The 20,156-nt window shown below is 47.9% G+C and overlaps 1 protein-coding gene across 2 annotated transcripts in view; it reads left to right on the forward strand.

The window, feature by feature from the left end:
- LOC139364689 (unconventional myosin-X-like) overlaps positions 1–19,754 on the forward strand; it is a 51,662-nt gene extending 31,908 nt beyond the window's left edge. The window contains exons 5-13 of one of the 2 annotated variants that reach the window (XM_071101640.1): positions 4,169–4,326; positions 6,559–6,682; positions 7,160–7,457; positions 11,970–12,177; positions 12,389–12,525; positions 14,118–14,238; positions 14,775–15,260; positions 15,783–15,974; positions 17,395–19,754. In XM_071101640.1, the coding sequence (XP_070957741.1) occupies positions 4,169–4,326; positions 6,559–6,682; positions 7,160–7,457; positions 11,970–12,177; positions 12,389–12,525; positions 14,118–14,238; positions 14,775–15,260; positions 15,783–15,974; positions 17,395–17,568 (1,898 nt within the window). In that variant the 3' untranslated portion in view covers positions 17,569–19,754. The remainder of the gene's footprint in view (positions 1–4,168; positions 4,327–6,558; positions 6,683–7,159; positions 7,458–11,969; positions 12,178–12,388; positions 12,526–14,117; positions 14,239–14,774; positions 15,261–15,782; positions 15,975–17,394) is intronic. The other variant, XM_071101641.1, reaches the window with a different exon arrangement.
- The last annotated feature ends 402 nt before the right edge of the window (positions 19,755–20,156 follow it).

Genomic DNA, 20,156 nt, shown 5'->3' on the forward strand with positions numbered 1-20,156 from the left:
ACCACTTTTAGGCCCAGTATCTCCTTACCATACAATACAATACTAGACCCCTTTTAGGCCCAGTATCTCCTTACCATACAATACAATACTAGACCACTTTTAGGCCCAGTATCTCCTTACCATACAATACAATACTAGACCCCTTTTAGGCCCAGTATCTCCTTACCATACAATACAATACTAGACCACTTTTAGGCCCAGTATCTCCTTACCATACAATACAATACTAGACCCCTTTTAGGCCCAGTATCTCCTTACCATACAATACAATACTAGACCCATTTTAGGCCCAGTATCTCCTTACCATACAATACAATACTAGACCCCTTTTAGGGCCCGTATCTCCTTACCATACAATACAATACTAGACCCCTTTTAGGGCCAGTATCTTCTTACCATACAATACAATACTAGACCCCTTTTAGGCCCAGTATCTCCTTACCATACAATACAATACTAGACCCCTTTTAGGCCCAGTATCTCCTTACCATACAATACAATACTAGACCCCTTTTAGGCCCAGTATCTCCTTACCATACAATACAATACTAGACCCCTTTTAGGCCCAGTATCTCCTTACCATACAATACAATACTAGACCACTTTTAGGCCCAGTATCTCCTTACCATACAATACAATACTAGACCCCTTTTAGGCCCAGTATCTCCTTACCATACAATACAATACTATACCACTTTTAGGGCCAGTATCTCCTTACCATACAATACAATACTAGACCCCTATTAGGGCCAGTATCTCCTTACCATACAATACAATACTAGACCACTTTTAGGCCCAGTATCTTCTTACCATACAATACAATACTAGACCCCTTTTAGGGCCAGTATCTCCTTACCATACAATACAATACTAGACCCCTTTTAGGGCCAGTATCTCCTTACCATACAATACAATACTAGACCCCTTTTAGGCCCAGTATCTCCTTACCATACAATACAATACTAGACCCCTTTTAGGCCCAGTATCTCCTTACAATACAATACTGGACCCCTTTTAGGCCCAGTATCTCCTTACAATACAATACTAGACCCCTTTTAGGCCCAGTATCTCCTTACCATACAATACAATACTAGACCCCTTTTAGGCCCAGTATCTCCTTACAATACAATACTAGACCCCTTTTAGGCCCAGTATCTCCTTACAATACAATACTAGACCCCTTTTAGGCCCAGTATCTCCTTACCATACAATACAATACTAGACCCCTTTTAGGCCCAGTATCTCCTTACCATACAATACAATACTAGACCCCTTTTAGGCCCAGTATCTCCTTACCATACAATACAATACTAGACCCATTTTAGGGCCAGTATCTCCTTACCATACAATACAATACTAGACCCCTTTTAGGGCCAGTATCTCCTTACCATACAATACAATACTAGACCCCTTTTAGGCCCAGTATCTCCTTACCATACAATACAATACTAGACCCCTTTTAGGCCCAGTATCTCCTTACAATACAATACTAGACCCATTTTAGGGCCAGTATCTCCTTACCATACAATACAATACTAGACCCCTTTTAGGGCCAGTATCTCCTTACCATACAATACAATACTAGACCCCTTTTAGGCCCAGTATCTCCTTACAATACAATACAATACAATACTAGACCCCTTTTAGCCCCAGTATCTCCTTACAATACAATACAATACTAGACCCCTTTTAGGCCCAGTATCTCCTTACCATACAATACAATACTAGACCCCTTTTAGGCCCAGTATCTCCTTACCATACAATACAATACTAGACCCCTTTTAGGCCCAGTATCTCCTTACCATACAATACAATACTAGACCCATTTTAGGGCCAGTATCTCCTTACCATACAATACAATACTAGACCCCTTTTAGGCCCAGTATCTCCTTACCATACAATACAATACTAGACCCATTTTAGGCCCAGTATCTCCTTACCATACAATACAATACTAGACCCCTTTTAGGCCCAGTATCTCCTTACCATACAATACAATACTAGACCCCTTTTAGGCCCAGTATCTCCTTACCATACAATACAATACTAGACCCCTTTTAGGGCCAGTATCTCCTTACCATACAATACAATACTAGACCCCTTTTAGGCCCAGTATCTCCTTACCATACAATACAATACTAGACCCCTTTTAGGCCCAGTATCTCCTTACCATACAATACAATACTAGACCCATTTTAGGCCCAGTATCTCCTTACCATACAATACAATACTAGACCCATTTTAGGCCCAGTATCTCCTTACCATACAATACAATACTAGACCCCTTTTAGGCCCAGTATCTCCTTACCATACAATACAATACTAGACCCCTTTTAGGGCCAGTATCTCCTTACCATACAATACAATACTAGACCCCTTTTAGGCCCAGTATCTCCTTACCATACAATACAATACTAGACCCATTTTAGGGCCAGTATCTCTTTACCATACAATACAATACTAGACCCCTATTAGGCCCAGTATCTCCTTACCATACAATACAATACTAGACCCCTTTTAGGCCCAGTATCTCCTTACCATACAATACTAGACCCATTTTAGGGCCAGTATCTCCTTACCATACAATACAATACTAGACCCATTTTAGGCCCAGTATCTCCTTACCATACAATACAATACTAGACCCCTTTTAGGCCCAGTATCTCCTTACCATACAATACAATACTAGACCCATTTTAGGGCCAGTATCTCCTTACCATACAATACAATACTAGACCCATTTTAGGCCCAGTATCTCCTTACCATACAATACAATACTAGACCCCTTTTAGGCCCAGTATCTCCTTACCATACAATACAATACTAGACCCATTTTAGGGCCAGTATCTCCTTACCATACAATACAATACTAGACCCATTTTAGGCCCAGTATCTCCTTACCATACAATACAATACTAGACCCCTTTTAGGCCCAGTATCTCCTTACCATACAATACAATACTAGACCCCTTTTAGGCCCAGTATCTCCTTACCATACAATACAATACTAGACCCCTTTTAGGGCCAGTATCTCCTTACCATACAATACAATACTAGACCCATTTTAGGCCCAGTATCTCCTTACCATACAATACAATACTAGACCCCTTTTAGGCCCAGTATCTCCTTACCATACAATACAATACTAGACCCCTTTTAGGCCCAGTATCTCCTTACCATACAATACAATACTAGACCACTTTTAGGCCCAGTATCTCCTTACCATACAATACAATACTAGACCCCTTTTAGGCCCAGTATCTCCTTACCATACAATACAATACTAGACCCATTTTAGGGCCAGTATCTCCTTACCATACAATACAATACTAGACCCATTTTAGGCCCAGTATCTCCTTACCATACAATACAATACTAGACCCCTTTTAGGCCCAGTATCTCCTTACCATACAATACAATACTAGACCCCTTTTAGGCCCAGTATCTAGTACATTACATTTGAATGGTTTATTGCGTTCTCTGGCATTGTGTTGCCCCTTTATACATTGAAATGTTCAGTCTTTTTTTGTTTCTTCCACCTCTCTATCTCTCACTTGTGAAATAGCAGTGAATGGGGTCATGCACACACGCACGCACACACACACACACACACTTTAGCCTCACTTGACTTTTGAACTTGACCAATCTAAACAAAGAAAAATCAGTATGCCAAGTCACGTAGCTAGCAGGAGATCACATGGTAACAAACGCTACTGCCTGTAGCGTGTCCAGTACAGTTACTACTTCCTGTGCACATGGAGGAGAGAGGGCTTTCTCAGTTCTTACAGGACGTTAGGCCAGGTGTTGTGCCAGGAGAGGACACCTCTGTCCTGACTTGGTTGTAGTCGTTGTGTTTCGGTTGGGGCTTAGTGGCTAATAAAGTTGGGAGCCCCTCTCGGGGTGACCGCTGACCTCTGTGAAACCCAGAGAGGTTGTGAGGAAGCAGGAGTCACACCAGATATGTGGAGTGTCCCATGTTCAGACCATATGAGAGGGAGAGTGGAGCAGGCTTCCTTATTTTCTGAAACCAAAGTTACTACATAAGTATAGGCCTTGGATTCTGCTCTCTATATCTATATTGTTCTTTGAAAGTTCCGTTTCTGTTTACTCATGCTTTCATTGCACGATACACTGATGACAAATTTCTGTGTGTGTGTGTGTGTTTCAGGGTACTGGAGCATCACAGTGTATGGGCGTAAGCACTGCTACAGGCTGTACACCAAGCACTTCAACGAGGCTGTGCACTGGGCCTGCGCTGTCCAGAAGGTCATCGACACAAAAGCCCCCGTGGAGACGCCCACTCAGCTCCTGATCCGAGACATTGAGGTGAGACACACACATGCGCACACACACACACACTGCTTCACAGCATCTCGCTGCCCGCCCCAGACCAGACCACTGCCAAGCTGCCGATGACACGGGTCACCAAACACGGACCGCAGCAACACAACGGACATTATACCTCCGCTCTGTCACCGCGGCAACCGTGCGACCAGACTGGGCCGCGAGTCCAAAGTGTCCTCCAACTGTCGTTGCTGCTGCCTTCAGGGAATGAACTTATTACCGCCAAGCTGTGAGAGGAGAGGAGGCACCCCGTAAAAGTTCCACCGGAATGTTCTGCCCTATTTTAAGGAACGGGTCATTTTTAGAGGCAAAAGGGTGGATGAAGAGGGTGTGCAAGGCAAAGCGTCATATTAGGACCCGGCCCTGGGGTGTGTACGTGTGTTTGCCCACAGAAACATGCCTCACTTAACAGTTGAATGAGGCACAGCGAGTTCTTCTATTTTTAAAGTATGATTTCATTCATCACTAAGACAAAGTCTAAGAGAAAAAGCCAGACCACGCTCTGCCATCACTTTGGAATTCACCCAGTGGTGTTTAGTCTCTGCTTGTTTGCTATTCTGAGTTTGTGTGTTGTTGTGTGTGTATTCTTGTAAATGTGCCCATCGATCACTTGACTTCGGCGGGAGGAGGAAGAGAGGGGCCCGCTTTTTAAAGAGTTGCCCCTGTCTTCTCTTCCTCCCCCTTTCCAATCCCCCTCCACTCCTTCCAACACTCTTTTTCACACTTAACACAAAGCCTAGCCGAATCCCACTGAAGGAGGGAGAACACTACTGAACGCAACTGACACTACAGGAGAGGGAGGGAGGGAGAGGGAGGGAGGGAGAACACTACTGAACGCAACTGACACTACAGGAGAGCGAGGGAGGGAGGGAGGGAGAACACTACTGAACGCAACTGACACTACAGGAGAGGGAGGGAGGGAGGGAGAACACTACTGAACGCAACTGACACTACAGGAGAGGGAGGGAGGGAGAACACTACTGACACTACAGGAGAGGGAGGGAGGGAGGGAGGGAGAACACTACTGAACGCAACTGACACTACAGGAGATGGAGGGAGGGAGGGAGGGAGGGAGAACACTACTGAACGCAACTGACACTACAGGAGATGGATGGAGGGAGGGAGGGAGGGAGGGAGAACACTACTGAACGCAACTGACACTACAGGAGAGGGAGGGAGGGAGGGAGGGAGAATGAATAGAGGAGTTATTTGTGTGAGAGAAGTGCTTATCTCTGAGTGTAGATGTGTGTCCCACCAGACATGCAGGTGAAGAGAGATGACTGTTTCAGCCTTGGACCTCCAGTCTGTGTCGCGAGGGAGGGAGGGAGAGGGAGAGGGAGTGAGAAGGACAAGGGAACATGTCCATTTTTAGGACATAATGAGGATGGATGTTCTGTCGGAATCCTGTAGATTATAAATGAATCCCGTTGTGTCCTCTCGCGACCTCTACATAGACCGCAATGTGTCCCCCAGTGTTGAGCACTGTACAGCTACTGTATGTTCGCCTATGGTAATGTGTTCTATATGTGTCTGTCCAATAGACAGTCTGCCAGTGTTCCACATGCTCCCAGTTCAGATTGACCAAAACATTTCAGAGGAATGTGTCAACTTTGCCCCACAAAGGAGGGTGAATTGGGTGAAGGAGGAAGAGCAGTGGCACCATTACTAATGGTCAACAGGTGCAGGCAAGGATTGCAGTAGTGGATGCCGTCTGTGTAGGGCGTCAAAAAGCCTAGCGGTTAAGAGGTTGGGCCAGTTGCTGGTCGAAAGGTCGCTGGTTTGAATCCTCAAGCTGACTAGGTGAAAAATCTGTCTGTGCCCTTGAGCAAAGCACTGAACCCTAATTGCTCCTGTAACTCGCTCTGGAGCGAGAGAGGGGCGTCTGCTAAATGATGAACACGGCATGTAAAATGTGTTTCTGTCAATCAGAGTAGCATCTGTAGCCAGATACCACATAGACATGGAAATAGTGTCAATGATGGCGGTGTGTTTTGTTGGGTCCCCAGGTGTTTAAAAAGCGGGCATAGCTGTCCTCCTGCTCCATGGCCTGACTCCCACTGACCCTAGTCGCCCCCGTTACCCAACACACTCTCTCTCATAGCAGCCCTGCTTGGTGCTGCTCCCAGGTCAGCTGGAAGGTCAAGGAAGCTCATCTGTCACTCTCTCTCTCTCTCTCTTTAACTGTCTGTCTGTCTCTCTGTCTTTCTTCTCCAGGAGAACAAGTTTAACCCTGAGGTGGTAGATAATATGTACCAGCACAACCCCATCCTGAAGCACACCCAGAGCCCCCTGTATGCCCCCCTGCTGCCCTTCCCTTACGGTAGCCTGGAACACACCTGTAAGTACTACTCCCATGCTACCACCAGTCCCTGCGGTCAGTGCCATGCCTGTAAACTCTACAATAAAACACGAGCAGTTACACACACACACACACACACACACACACACACACACACACACACACACACACACACACACACCCACTCACATATGAGTAATGCTGTCACATGCTCGTTGACATGCCCAGTAATGATACACTGTAACAGACTCACATATGGACTTACCATTGAGTTAGTCACCTGTAATGCCTAACCGCCTGCGTGCCAAGTCGAGGCCAGTGAGTGAGACATCTTAGATAAGGCATGATGAGAGACGGCCACTAAAGCCTAGTCGTTCCACCGAGAGACCTCACAGAGACAGGATCATCTATTCTCAACCATGCTGACTGGTCTAGTCTGGTCTAATTCCTAATACTATGGGTCTGGTACTGACTCCCTCTCTCTCCACCCCCCAACCCCCCCCCACCCACCCACAGACCACCGCGGTAAGGGCTACGCCACAGTGCGGGAGGAAGCGGTGAAGCTCTTCAACTGTCTGCAGCAGCTGGAGTGTGCGCGGGACCCGGTGCCTCTGATCCAGGGCGTGCTGCAGACCTGTCTGGACCTGCGGCCGCTCCGGGACGAGGTCTACTGCCAGCTGGTGAAGCAGACCAGCTGCACGCCGCAGCCCCACACCGCCGCACACCTCCGCTACTGGCAGCTCCTCACCTGCATGAGCTGCACCTTTCTGCCCGGCCCCGCCGTGCTTAAATACCTGCGCTTCCACCTCAAGAGGTGACACACACAACATATAACACAACGCCCTCGACAGGAGGTGTAATTCTTCCCCTACCCATCCACCTAGCTCTGTCGTAGCCTGCGGAAAACTTTAAGGCGTCAGCTGATTTCACCGACAATGGAAAGCGTTTGGTGTTGACAGGTGTCTCTGTCAGAAAGGTTTTGAGAGGTGAGGGGGGGAATAGGGCTGCGGTACGAGGGAGAAATGGGGGTCAGGCTGTGGGCCAGAAGGGTGCCAGTAGCATGGGAACCCACCGTGGGAGCAGACAGGAGACAGGCGCCAAGCCTGCTAACCACCAGTTAGATATAGTAGTGTGAAATGCCTTCACATTGTTACTGCACGACCCCTAGACATATCCAGTGTTTTAGGAGTGGATTTGCAGCTCTGAATTAGCCACATGCTAAGCTATATTAACAGTGTTAATCTTTGGCCTGAAGCCTCTGTTGGACTGCAAGTCATAAAGCACTATATATGATGCCCATGTTTACACTGCTACTCAGTATCAGGCCAAAGCTAATGGAACAGTTGCAATATACAGCACACTGAGGCATCCACTTCTCAGAGCTAGAACACACTGTCTCTCGCGCTAGGGGTTGTATGTACAGAGCCTTCGGAAAGTATTCAGACCCCTTGAGAAAATCCTCAGCAATCGACACACAATACCCCGTAATGACAAAGTGAAAACAGGTTTTTAGATATTTTTGCAAATACAGAAACAGCTTAATTTACATAAGTATTTAGTCCCTTTGCTATGAGAGTCAAAATTTGAGCTCAGGTGCATCCTGTTTCCATTGATCATCCTTGAGATGTTTCTACAACTTGATTGAGCTCCAAGATTGGATTGTGTCGAGGCACAGATCTGGGGTACCAAAACATTTCAGCAACATTGAAGGTCCCAAAGAACACAGTGGCCTCCATCATTCTTAAGTGGAAGAAGTTTGGAACCACCAAGACTCTTCCTAGAGCTGGGTACCCGGCCAAACTGAGCAATCGGGGGAGAAGGGCCTTGGTCAGGGAGGTGACCAAGAACCCGATGGTCACTCTTACAGAGCTCTAGAGTTCCTCTGTGGAGATGGGAGAACCTTCCAGAAGGACAACCATCAAATCAAATCAAAGGTTTTTATATAGCCCTTCTTACATCAGCTGATATCTCAAAGTGCCGTACAGAAACCCAGCCTAAAACCCCAAACAGCAAGCAATGCAGGTGTAGAAGCACGGTGGCTAGGAAAAACTCCCTAGAAAGGCCAGAACCTAGGAGGAAACCTAGAGAGGAACCAGGCTATGAGGGGTGGCCAGTCCTCTTCTGGCTGTGCCGGGTGGAGATTATAACAGAACATGGCCAAGATGTTCTAATGCTCATAAGTGACCAGCATGGTCAAATAATAATAATCACAGTGGTTATAGAGGGTGCAGCAGGCCAGCACCTCAGGAGTAAATGTCAGTTGGCTTTTCATAGCCGATCATTGAGAGTATCTCTACCGCTCCTGCTGTCTCTAGAGAGTTGAAAACAGCAGTTCTGGGACAGGTAGCACGTCCGGTGAACAGGTCAGGGTTCCATAGCCGCAGGCAGAACAGTTGAAACTGGAGCAGCAGCACGGCCAGGTAGACTGGGGACAGCAAGGAGTCATCATGGCAGGTAGTCCTGAGGCATGGTCCTAGGGCTCAGGTCCTCCGAGAGAGAGAAAGAAAGAAAGAGAGAGAATTAGAGACTTAAATTCACACAGGACACCGGATAATACAGGATAAATACTCCAGATATAACAGACTAACCCTAGCCCTCTGACACATTAAATACTGGAGGCTGAGACAGGAGGGGTCAGGAGACACTGTGGCCCCATCCGATGATACCCCCGGACAGGGCCAAACAGGCAGGATACATCTCTGTAGAACTCCAGTAATTAGGCTTTTATGGTAGAGTTGCCAGATGGAAGCCACTCCTCAGTAAAAGGCACATGACAGCCTGCTAGGAGTTTGCCAAAAGGCACATTAAGACTCTCAGATCATGAGAAACAAGTTTATCTGGTCTGATGAAACCAAGATTGAACTCTTTGGCCTTAATGCTAAGTGTCACATCTGGAGGAAATCTGCCACCATCCCTACGGTGAAGCATGGTGGTGGCAGCATCATGCTGTGGGGATGTTTTTCAGTGGCAGGGACTGGGAGACTAGTCAGGATCGCGGAAAAAAGGAATGGAGAAAAGTACAGAGATCCTTGATGAACACCCCAGTCTGAGGTCCTCGAGCAGGTTAAGGTTCACCTTCCAACAGGACAACAACCCTAAGCACACAGCCAAGACAATGCAGGAGTGGCTTCGGGGCAAGTCTCTGAATGTCCTTGAGTGGCCCAGCCAGAGCTCGGACTTGAACCCAATCGAACATCTCTGAAGAGACGGCCTGACAAAGCTTGAGAGGATCTGCAGAGAAGAATGAGAAACTCCCCAAATACAGGTGTGCCAAGCTTGTAGCGGCATACACAAGAAGACTCGAGGCTGTAATCACTGCCAAAGGTGCTTCAACAAAGTACTGATAAAGGGACTGAATACTTATGTAAATGTAATATTTCTGTTTTTTATTTTTAATAAATATGCAAACATTTCTAAAAACCTGTTTTTGCTTTGCCATTTTGTGGTATTGTGTGTAGATTGACGAGGAAAAAATACTATTTAATACATTTTAGAAGAAGGCTGTAACCTAACAAAATGTGGAAAAAGTCAAGGGGTCTGAATACTTTCTGAACTTTTCACAGTATAGCTAGCTATTAGCTTCCGGGGTCAGCCTGAATGCAAGGTGGCGGGTTATGCAGCAGCGCTGCTATAAAGAGAGAGGGTCAGTGTTTCCCTGAGACCTCTGTGAGAGAGTGTTGAGGCTGACCCCACAGCTGGACAGAACTGGATCTGCACACTGGGCAGAGGGCCCAGAGACTGAGCCCCCCTCCCCCTCTACCCCCATGGTTCACTGAGAACCCCCCAGGGAATGTCCCCAGTCGGAGAAGGGTCAACATGAGCCCTGCGTGCGTGGAGGAGAGAAGGTTGGGGTGGGGAGGGGGGCAGACGGAAAGGGATCACACAGCACAGCCTCTCTCAGTGGAGCATTCCTAATTATGTTTGAGCAGCAAGACAAAACCCACCCTGTGCCCCGTAATGAGACGGAGAGGGCCTCCTCTGTCTGACTCTCTCTCTCTGTCTGTCTGTCTGTGTCTCTCTCTTTCTCTCTATGTCTGTCTCTCTATGTCTCTATGTCTGTCTGTCTCTCTCTCTCTCTCTCTCTCTCTCTCTCTCTCTCTCTCTCTCTCTCTCTCTGTCTCTCTCTCTCTCTATGTCTGTCTCTCTTTGTCTGTCGGTCTCTCTCTCTCTGTCTGTCTCTCTCTCTCTCTATGTCTGTCTGTCTCTCTCTCTCTCTCTCTCTCTCTCTCTGTCTCTCTCTCTCTCTATGTCTGTCTCTCTATGTCTCTCTCTGTCTGTCTGTCTCTCTCTCTATGTCTGTCTCTCTATGTCTCTCTCTCTATGTCTGTCTGTCTCTCTCTCTCTCTCTCTCTCTCTCTCTCTGTCTCTCTCTCTCTCTCTCTCTGTCTCTCTCTCTCTGTCTGTCTGTCTCTCTCTCTCTGTCTGTCTCTATCTCTCTCTGTCTGTCTCTCTCTCTATGTCTGTCTCTCTGTCTCTCTCTGTCTGTCTGTCTATCTCTCTATGTCTGTCTCTCTGTCTCTCTCTCTATGTCTGTCTCTGTCTGTCTCTCTCTCTCTGTCTGTCTCTCTCTCTCTCTCTATGTCTGTCTCTCTGTCTCTCTCTGTCTGTCTGTCTGTCTCTCTCTCTCTCTCTCTCTCCATTTGGCTGTCTGGAGTGTCTGAGTCTTCTCTCATTCACCCCCTTTCTCTTTCCAGCTCTCCTCTGTTCTCTGTGCTGTATATTTTGGGATGGACACTGTAGTATAATTGCTTCCTTCCACAACTTCTACCCTTCCTTGTTTGAGCTGGGGTGAGCTCATTCATTGCTCTGTCAGGTCACCTTTCACACCTCTGACATTCTTGCGTGTTTTGGAGTTTTTGGCCCATTGTGGGTGCTCCCCCCCCCCCCCCCCCCCTCGCTTTCCCTGGCCACTCCGCTGGGAGGAAGCGGCAGGTCACTCTGGTTCACGTGAGCGGAAACACCTTTTCCTGTAAAAGAGCTCTGCTGAAAGTCAAACATGTTTTCTTTCCCTTTTTACAGTCTCTTTGAAGGGCGGAGAAAGGAGAGCCTTTTAAGTCTCTGAGAGCCAAAGTGAGAACACTGGTCGTTCCTCGCCTCATTGACTTCTCAGTATTGGCAACGAGAAAGAAAATAAAGATGGCTTGTGTGGAACCGAAAGGATGACGCAAATCCAGTTAAAATAACAAAACAGTTATCACGGTTAATATTAGAATCACTGACGTGCTTCAGTTTGCCCTTTTTGAAATGTAGCGGAGCTTCCTTTAGTCATACACACACACTCACCCGGCTCACTCCCGTGTCTCCTCTCTCCCCTCCCGTGGTCCAGGATCCAGAGCCAATTTCCGGAGTCTGAGATGGATAACTATGCGTCGTTCATCGGGGAGGCTCTGGAGAAGACACGGTGTCGGGAATGTGTTCCCTCCTGGGAGGAGATCCAGGTGCTGATGGGGAGACAGGAGATGCTGTGTACAGTTCACTACCCGGGACCAGGCTCCTGTCAGCTCCACATCAGCTCACACACCACCGCCAACGAGGTGAGGGGGGGTGGTGGGCTCTCTATCATCTCTGTCTCTCTCTATCATCTCTGTCTCTCTCGCTCTATGTCACTACCAAGATCTACGAACACCCTCTCCAATCCTTTCCTCTCGAGTTGGCCTTTGTGGAGACTTGCACTCCCTACCAAACCCAGCAAGTTGGGAACTGCTTGTCAGTGTACTCCTTACGACTCTCTCTCTCCTCTGCTAGGTGGTAAGGAGGATGTTGGAGAAGCTGGGTCTGAAGGAGAGCAGAAACACTTTTTCCCTGTTTGAGCAGAACGCCCACTGGGAGAGAGCTGTAGGGGGCAGCACCATCATCGCTGACATCCTCACCAGGTTTGAAAAGTAAATATCGCGCAGACACAGACATACACAGACAGGCACAGACAGACATCATTACGAGGGTCGAAAAGTTAGCCTACTCCGGAATTGAATGAGAACTCATCTGTTGTATGTATGTGCCAAGAATCCAAGCTATGTTCCGTAGAACAACAGACAGAGGAATCTGAAGTCTTTGAGAGATAGATAGTCGTTTTTATTTAATTTATTTTTTAGCGGGTGGATCAGCTTTAATATTGCAGATAGATTGTGGCTTCTATCAATGTAATTGTCTGCATCATTTCTATCTCCCATATATATTTGTATCATTATTTTCCCCTAACCCTACCACCCCTCCCCTAATTGGAGTAAACTAATGGACAACAACAACACTTAGGCTTCTACTTCCAGCTTATACGTTCTGTATGCATTTTACGTACTCTGTATATTTAACTTTTTTATTTGTTATATTTTTTTCACCCTTCAGCTAGCCACCCTTCAGCTAGCCACCTATCAGCTAGCCACCTATCAGCTAGCCACCTATCAGCTAGCCACCTATCAGCTAGCCACCTATCAGCTACCTACCTATCAGCTACCCATATAATTATATAATTCTAATTACCATATATTTCTCAACTGTTCTGTAATGTTTCACAAAAGTTCTGAACCTTTCTATCCTCCTAGTTTCTGCAGATAGTGTCGTTTGTGTTGTTCTTCTCCTGTGGTCCAGCTCGCATGCTGTAAATGAACCAAGTCCCTGATAACTGCTGACCTTGCCGTCTCATTTTGTCAATCACAAACCGACACCATGCTGGGAAAGTAGTGGGCTTGTGTCACCATGTCTGTCTCGCTGCAGTCAGGGCACCAACTGTACTCTCAATGTGACACAGATGTCATGTGCTTGTGTAAGGATACGTCTCAGTGTGGCAGATAAGGAGTGAATTCAGCTGGAATAGAAGGGCTCGGTGTTGTTCTAAGAGGTGCGCGCGTGTCTACAGTCTACAGAGCTAGAGTGACAGGGTGAACATACCAAATGTAACTAGTCGCTGTTAGTCATCATCCGCTGCAGCACACGGTGATGTCACAGACAGGAAGGGATGGGGTGGTGGGATATTGACCTGGCCTGCCAGTTGGGGAGTTCTCATGCATGTGTGTGTGCTTATGTGTGTGCATGCATGCTCGTCTGTGTGTACGTGTGTATAAATTCTCACATGTTTTTTCCCACCCGTCAACCCTGCTAACGCCTTGTGTTCTTCCTTCTCTCCCTCTCTCTCTCTCCCTCTCTCCCCTCTCCCTCTCTCTCCCCTCTCCCTCTCCCCTCTCCCTCTCCTCTCTCTCTCTCTCCTCTCTCTCCCTCTCTCTCCTCTCTCTCTCTCTCTCTCTCTCCTCTCCCTCTCTCTCTCCTCTCTCTCCCCTCTCCCTCTCTCTCTTCTCTCCCTCTCTCTCTCTCTCTCTCTCTCTCTCTCTCTCTCCCTCTCTCTCTCCCTCTCTCTCTCCCTCTCTCTCTCCTCTCCCTCTCTCCTCTCCCTCTCTCTCTCCTCTCCTCTCTCCTCTCCTCTCTCCCCCTCTCTCTCCCCCTCTCTCTCCCCCTCTCTCTCTCTCCTCTCTCTCTCTCTCAGCCTGTCTGCCAAAGAGCCAGACTCAGACTCCCAGTGGAGGCTCTGCTTCAAACTCTACTGCCTTCTGGATGCTGACGCCATATCTGTCGACAGCATCGAGTACCTCTTCCTCTTTGAACAGGTAACAAACCTCACACAGAGAGAGAGAGAGGGATTGGCGGCTCTATTTCCTGTGTTATTGTCAATGTTAAATTAGACATTAGTGGCTGTTCCAATAATGATAACTAGACATTTGAATAGTTTTGGCCAGTGACTCATTCCTTGTATTTCACTGCTTTATTACGATTCACTTAACAGTCGTTAGAGTTTTACAATCCACAATAGTAATTTAACACAATGCTTTAAAAACATGAGTAAGGCCATTGGCTGCACTGCTGAGAGCCCAGGCAGGGCTGAGTCCATTAGTACATTCTTCCTGAAGACAGTTATTAAAGAGTTATGGGCCTGAGTAAAACAGGGTGGAGTACAACTATGATGGATGGAGGGAGAGCTTTTACCGCCGTCCCCATCTCTTTACCCCTTTCTATTTTTCTCTCTCTTTTAACCCCCCCCCCTCTCTTTTGTTCCATCTTCATTTTCTTCAATCTCACTCATGCTCTCTTTCTTTATCCTCCTCTACGTCTCTCTTCTTCCCTCCCCCTCTCTCTCTCCCTGCAGTGCCATGAGATGGTGGTGCGAGGTCAGCTCCCAGCCTGTGAGGAGGACCTCCAGACCCTGGCTGCCCTGCGGCTTCAGTCTGTGATCGGGGACTTCAGCACCCACTCCCCCTGCCCCCCTCTGGACGAGCTCTTCCCCGGCCACATGGTGGAGGCCCGGCTCCTCATGCCCCCCTGTGCCCCCCCTGCCCTCCTCCCCGCCACCCAGCCCCCGGTCCAGGGCTGCCCCCAGCGCTTCCCCGGGGGCCTCCTGGGAGGGACGTTGTGGAACCATACGGCCACTGCAGCCCACAAGCAGAAGGTGGAGCAGGACCTGCGGCTACGCAGCCGTCTGAAGGAGGAGGCTGCGGCCATCATGAGCACCATTGTGGAGTGCTGGAAGGGCCTGGCCGGGTACAGCAGGAGGGACAGTATGACTGCCTACCTCACCATCGCACGCCAGTGGTCTGGCTTTGGCTGCACACTCTATGAGGTGGACTTCTATATTGTGAGTACCTCTCCTTTCCCCGTCTGCACAGATAAGTGAGTTGAATGTAAAGAGAGATTTTAGTACTGACCTCTTCCGCCCTCTCTCTCTCTCCCTCTCACTTTTACTCTCCCTCTCTCTTTGTCTCTCTCCCTCCTCCTCACTCTCTCTTTCTCTCTCCCTCTCTCTTTGTCTCTCTCCCTCCTCCTCGCTCTCTTTCTCTCTCCCTCTCTCTTTGTCTCTCTCCCTCCTCCTCGCTCTCTCTTTCTCTCTCCCTCTCCCTCTCTCTTTGTCTCTCTCCCTCCTCCTCGCTGTCTCTTTCTCTCTCCCTCTCTTTGTCTCTCTCCCTCCTCCTCGCTGTCTCTTTCTCTCTCCCTCTCTTTGTTTCTCTCCCTCCTCCTCGCTGTCTCTTTCTCTCCCTCTCTCTCTCTTTGTCTCTCTCCCTCCTCCTCACTGTCTCTTTCTCTCCCTCTCTCTCTCTTTGTCTCTCTCCCTCCTCCTCGCTGTCTCTTTCTCTCTCCCTCTCTCTCTCTCGCTCTCCAGAGTTCGACAGGTACTTTCTCTCAGAAGCTGTGGCTGGGTGTGGCAGCGACGTGTGTGTCTCTGTACAGGCAGGGCGAGGCAGAGGCTCTGGAGTCCTTCCCCTACGGACAGATCTGCTCCTACGGCGTCTCCGACAGCAACACCTTCAAGATCACCGCCGGCGACCGAGACCTGCTGTTTGAAACTACCAAGGTGGGTGAACAAAAGCTCATAGCAGGAGGCATTGTGTGTACTAATGATACATCTGTCACTCACAGACACGTAGCGGAGTCTGTGGGTGGAATTAAGCCTGAGACGGTCTTTGATTGACTCCAGTTGTTCACCTCATTCGGGCTGCACACAGCAGTGAGGTGCTTTACTGTGCCTGGTGAATGGCCTCTATTCCTGATCAGCGACGCGTTGTGCACAGTCACTGAAACAGCCACGCTGCCTGCTCATGATGTTATTCCACCCACAGCGCCCTGACCCACGTGCAAAAATGGTAATTAATCGCGATTTAAACGAGAGTACACAGCCTGCCTCTCTCTCTGCCACCAGAATCAACCACCAAGAGTCTTACTTCCTGTTAAATACTAACCGGGGTGAGTGTTTTTTTTCTTTGCAGTGGTTAGACAAAACAATGAGCCCATAACATTTCCCAGAAACCTGGATATTTCCCCAAACCGCTAATTATTTTTTTCTTTGTGAGAACAAATCGTCCGTTCATCCTGCAGATTTACTTGCATCTTCCCACGCGGAACAAAGCCCTCTCTGTGATCTCTCTCTCACGGGGCACAAGAGTGGCTTTTATTTATTTATTGGGGCAGCAGAACAGGCAAATTGGAGGCCAGCTAAAGGAGGGTGATACTTTTCTGAACTATGGTGCTCACATTGCTCAGTCATAAACAAAGAGGATTTAAGTGGATTGGGCAGAGAGTTCAACAGGAGCTGGTTTGAAGGGGGATATGGTTAAGCTAGGAGTCAACGGTTAAGGCAAGGTTAGCAGCTGAAGTAAGGGTTCAAATTGGTGCCGGCAACTGGACTGGGGTCGTGTTGAAGTTAGGGCAAAGGTTATGGCCAGAGGTCACATAGTGTTAGGGGGAAGGCCAGATGTGGATTGATGATAGTTGGATAAATTGGGGTTAGGACTTGGTGGCCAACACAACAACATACGATCATGAGCTAATGCAATATTTTGCTGTGACCTTGAGGACAGATATAAAACCCAGCTGAAACACAGACATAATATGTTGAAATGCAATACCCATCTGCCTTTGTTGTTGTTAGGGTTGTGTCTTACTGAAGTTCAGTCCAGTGGTGTGAGTGCTGGTGCTGCTGCAGAATGTGCCAAGGCACATCACGCTCTGACCATCCCTGGAGGATTGTGTCTGTTCCAGCAGCAGCTGGATGACATCATCTCTCCCCTCCCTCCTGTGTTGGTGCCAGACACAGACATTGAGAAAGCCACTCCTCACACTGTCACCAGGCTGACTCTCTGTTCTCTCTCTCTCTCTCTCCGTTTTCTCTCCCTCGTTCTGTTCTCTCACTACTTCTGTCTCTCTCTCTCTCTGCACCTTTCTCTGTCCTCTCTCTCTTCCCCCCTCCCTCTGTTCTCTCTCTCTCTCTGTCACAGCTGACTGAGATCATGCAGCTGATGAATGCCTATTTCAGTGCCATCCATCGCCAGCGTGGGAGGGGCGACGACGTGGTGAGCATCACAGAGGGCACTGCCATCGAGGTGGGCTTCCACCACCTCCTCCCGACACCCACCCCCACCCTGCTGGAGCTGCCCTCGCACCCTGTGTGATGGGTGCCCCTTCCCCCTGTCCTCAGCTCACACACAGCCTCCTCGGAGCCCCAGCCTAGCGGACCCTGCGCCTGCTTCCTCCACCTCCTCCACTGGGAACAGCACCACAGCCAAAACAAAGAGAGGGCTGTTTTTACTCCTCATCCGTGACAATAAACCTCGCTGGGCTTTCTAACTGAAGGAGCGAGAAGGGGAGGAGCCTGTTTTGTAAGTGAGGCTAGAAACCCACAGAAACCAATGTGGGTGCTGATGAGGTGTCGCCACCTCCCCCTTCCTGCCACTCAACCTCTGTTCTCACATGGGAGAACCAGCACCCCGACAACGTGAGGCACGGGACCCGAAGCTGTGGCTCCTTATCTCCTAGAACTCACAGAGCCATACTTCAGGGAGACACACTGTTGCCTAGACACGAGTTCATCTACACTTCCCCAACCAGTTACACCGCTCACCTAGAGACACTCTGCAGAGCAGAGGACAAACTGTGAACGTGCCTCTGCTATGTTGTTCTACATGTGGTGCTCTGCCTTTCCTAGAATATCCCTCATGCAATAGAAAGGGTGACTGACTCACACCCACACTTTCACCTCCTCTCTCTCTCTCACACACACACACTCTGAAAGGGTCTGTTTTCATAAAGACCCCAGCCAGGCTTCCGTTACCTAGAACTGTCGATGTAGCAAGCCGTGTGAACTTGAACCAGATGATGGAGCTCAGTAAGTCACTCTGGCTGTCATGGACAGAACTGCTCCTGCTGGTACTGTCAGCTGGGTGGGAGAGACTACTGGATGGGACAATTTGATTGGACAAGATGTTATAAAGGATCCAGCCTAATGCTGTGTAACAGAAACTAAAGGATCTTGGGATATGACTGGTCTGTTGTTTCTACCAAACACTGATTTCTCCCCCTTTGTCAACTTGCTGTTTGCCCGAGCTATCACCCCAACATGAAACTATGGCTAACACTTGATAGGAGCCTTTTAAATGTCTTGTCTGTTCATTTTTAATAGTTAAGTGATCCAATATCTAGGCCTAAACTTCCAATTTAAGGGTGGAACTGTTATTTCCCAGTCTCTGTTTCAGTGGGGAACATATTCGGTGTGGATGGAAATTAGCTAGCTGTCTGCACTCTGAAGAATTGACGTACTCACCTAACCCCCAGCCAGTAACATGGACCATCACAACCACAATGCAGACCCCTGTCTTTTCTCTGCTGTGCCGACACACAGAACCAATGCTGTCCTGACTATTGATGCGTTCTTCGTATTATTTATGTACACACTGTTTGGTGTTGTCTTTTTATTTCATCCATTTTGTATGTCTTAAATAAGAACCTTTTTGTGTTTTATTTTATTTTAAGTATGGCTTTGAAATGATCCCATTAAGTCACTGTACTGATCAGCCATGTGATCCTATATAGCTTAAGGGCTCTATTCAATCCGTATCGTGGATGTTAAGAGCGTGATTGAAGTTTAAAGGCGATGTTCCCGCATTGGCAGAGACTGCATTCACGGTAAACGCTGCATGAGTCTACTCAATTGGAAATTACTTTTCTATCGCGCAATCAACAACACAGATTGAATAAAGTCCTAGACTACTTTTTTTGCCACAAAACCACAGCACATTTCCTATCTGTGTTCACTACTTGGCTGGTAGACTTTGTCTAAGTTAATTTAAAGTAACTAAAAAGTGGTGTTTGAGCATGGACCAAAGAGAAGTTCTGCTGTAAGCTTTTTTTTCAGAGAATATACCCAGACGTTAGAAAGTTACACCCCAACGTCATTTAGACCAATAGAAGTTTTAGTCATGTTGTAATACAGTAGTCGATTAGGAACCCAGGCTGTGGTGGGATTTTATTGCCCCTAAAGTGGCAGCCAGACTTGGAGGTCTTCCTCAGGAGGAAGGACCCACCATTGCACAGCCAGCCCTGCCTCTTGCCCATATGATATGCAGGCAGTCACTGTCCAGTCAGGCCCTCGCTTTTTATACTGCAGCTGCAGGCAGCTACGCTCACGGTCTCCCCTCCCTCCATGTAACTATGAAAAGGACGACGACAGTCTAACCTGAAGCTCGCTTTGTACACCGCATGGTACCTTCTGTATGTAATATGTGTCTAGTTAATTGCACTATTGTTTTTTAACTAACTTGGATGTGCAATAAGTGAACTATAAAGACTAAAGCAGCACCATTATACCATACTGTTTTGTTATTGTGTTAAGGCTCAGTATCACTGAAAAACAAAGCCACTCATTGATGCCCTAGTTACAGTCCGTAGTTAAGTTCTCAACCTGAGCTGCCTGGCAGAGGGGATGGATTTTGGTGCCAGCAACCAGACAGATTTCTAAAATATCTCCTTCTGAACAGTCAGCGTCTTAGGTTGACACAATGGGCTTGACCGAGCAGGCATTGCTGAGTGAGCCTGCACTTCTTTCAGGTAATGAGGCCTGAAGTAGCGTAGTAGAATTTGATGGGGGGAGGGGGGGGGTGTATTAGCACACAGACACTCCAGGTGAGTTGTAAAGCTTTATCTAGCATTCTTTTGTGGACCCTTGAAAAGCTTTGAAGCGGGCATTTTCAGAATACAAAGACTA

This window comes from Oncorhynchus clarkii, chromosome 13 (genome assembly GCF_045791955.1).
Source record: "Oncorhynchus clarkii lewisi isolate Uvic-CL-2024 chromosome 13, UVic_Ocla_1.0, whole genome shotgun sequence".
Taxonomy (NCBI): domain Eukaryota; kingdom Metazoa; phylum Chordata; class Actinopteri; order Salmoniformes; family Salmonidae; genus Oncorhynchus; species Oncorhynchus clarkii.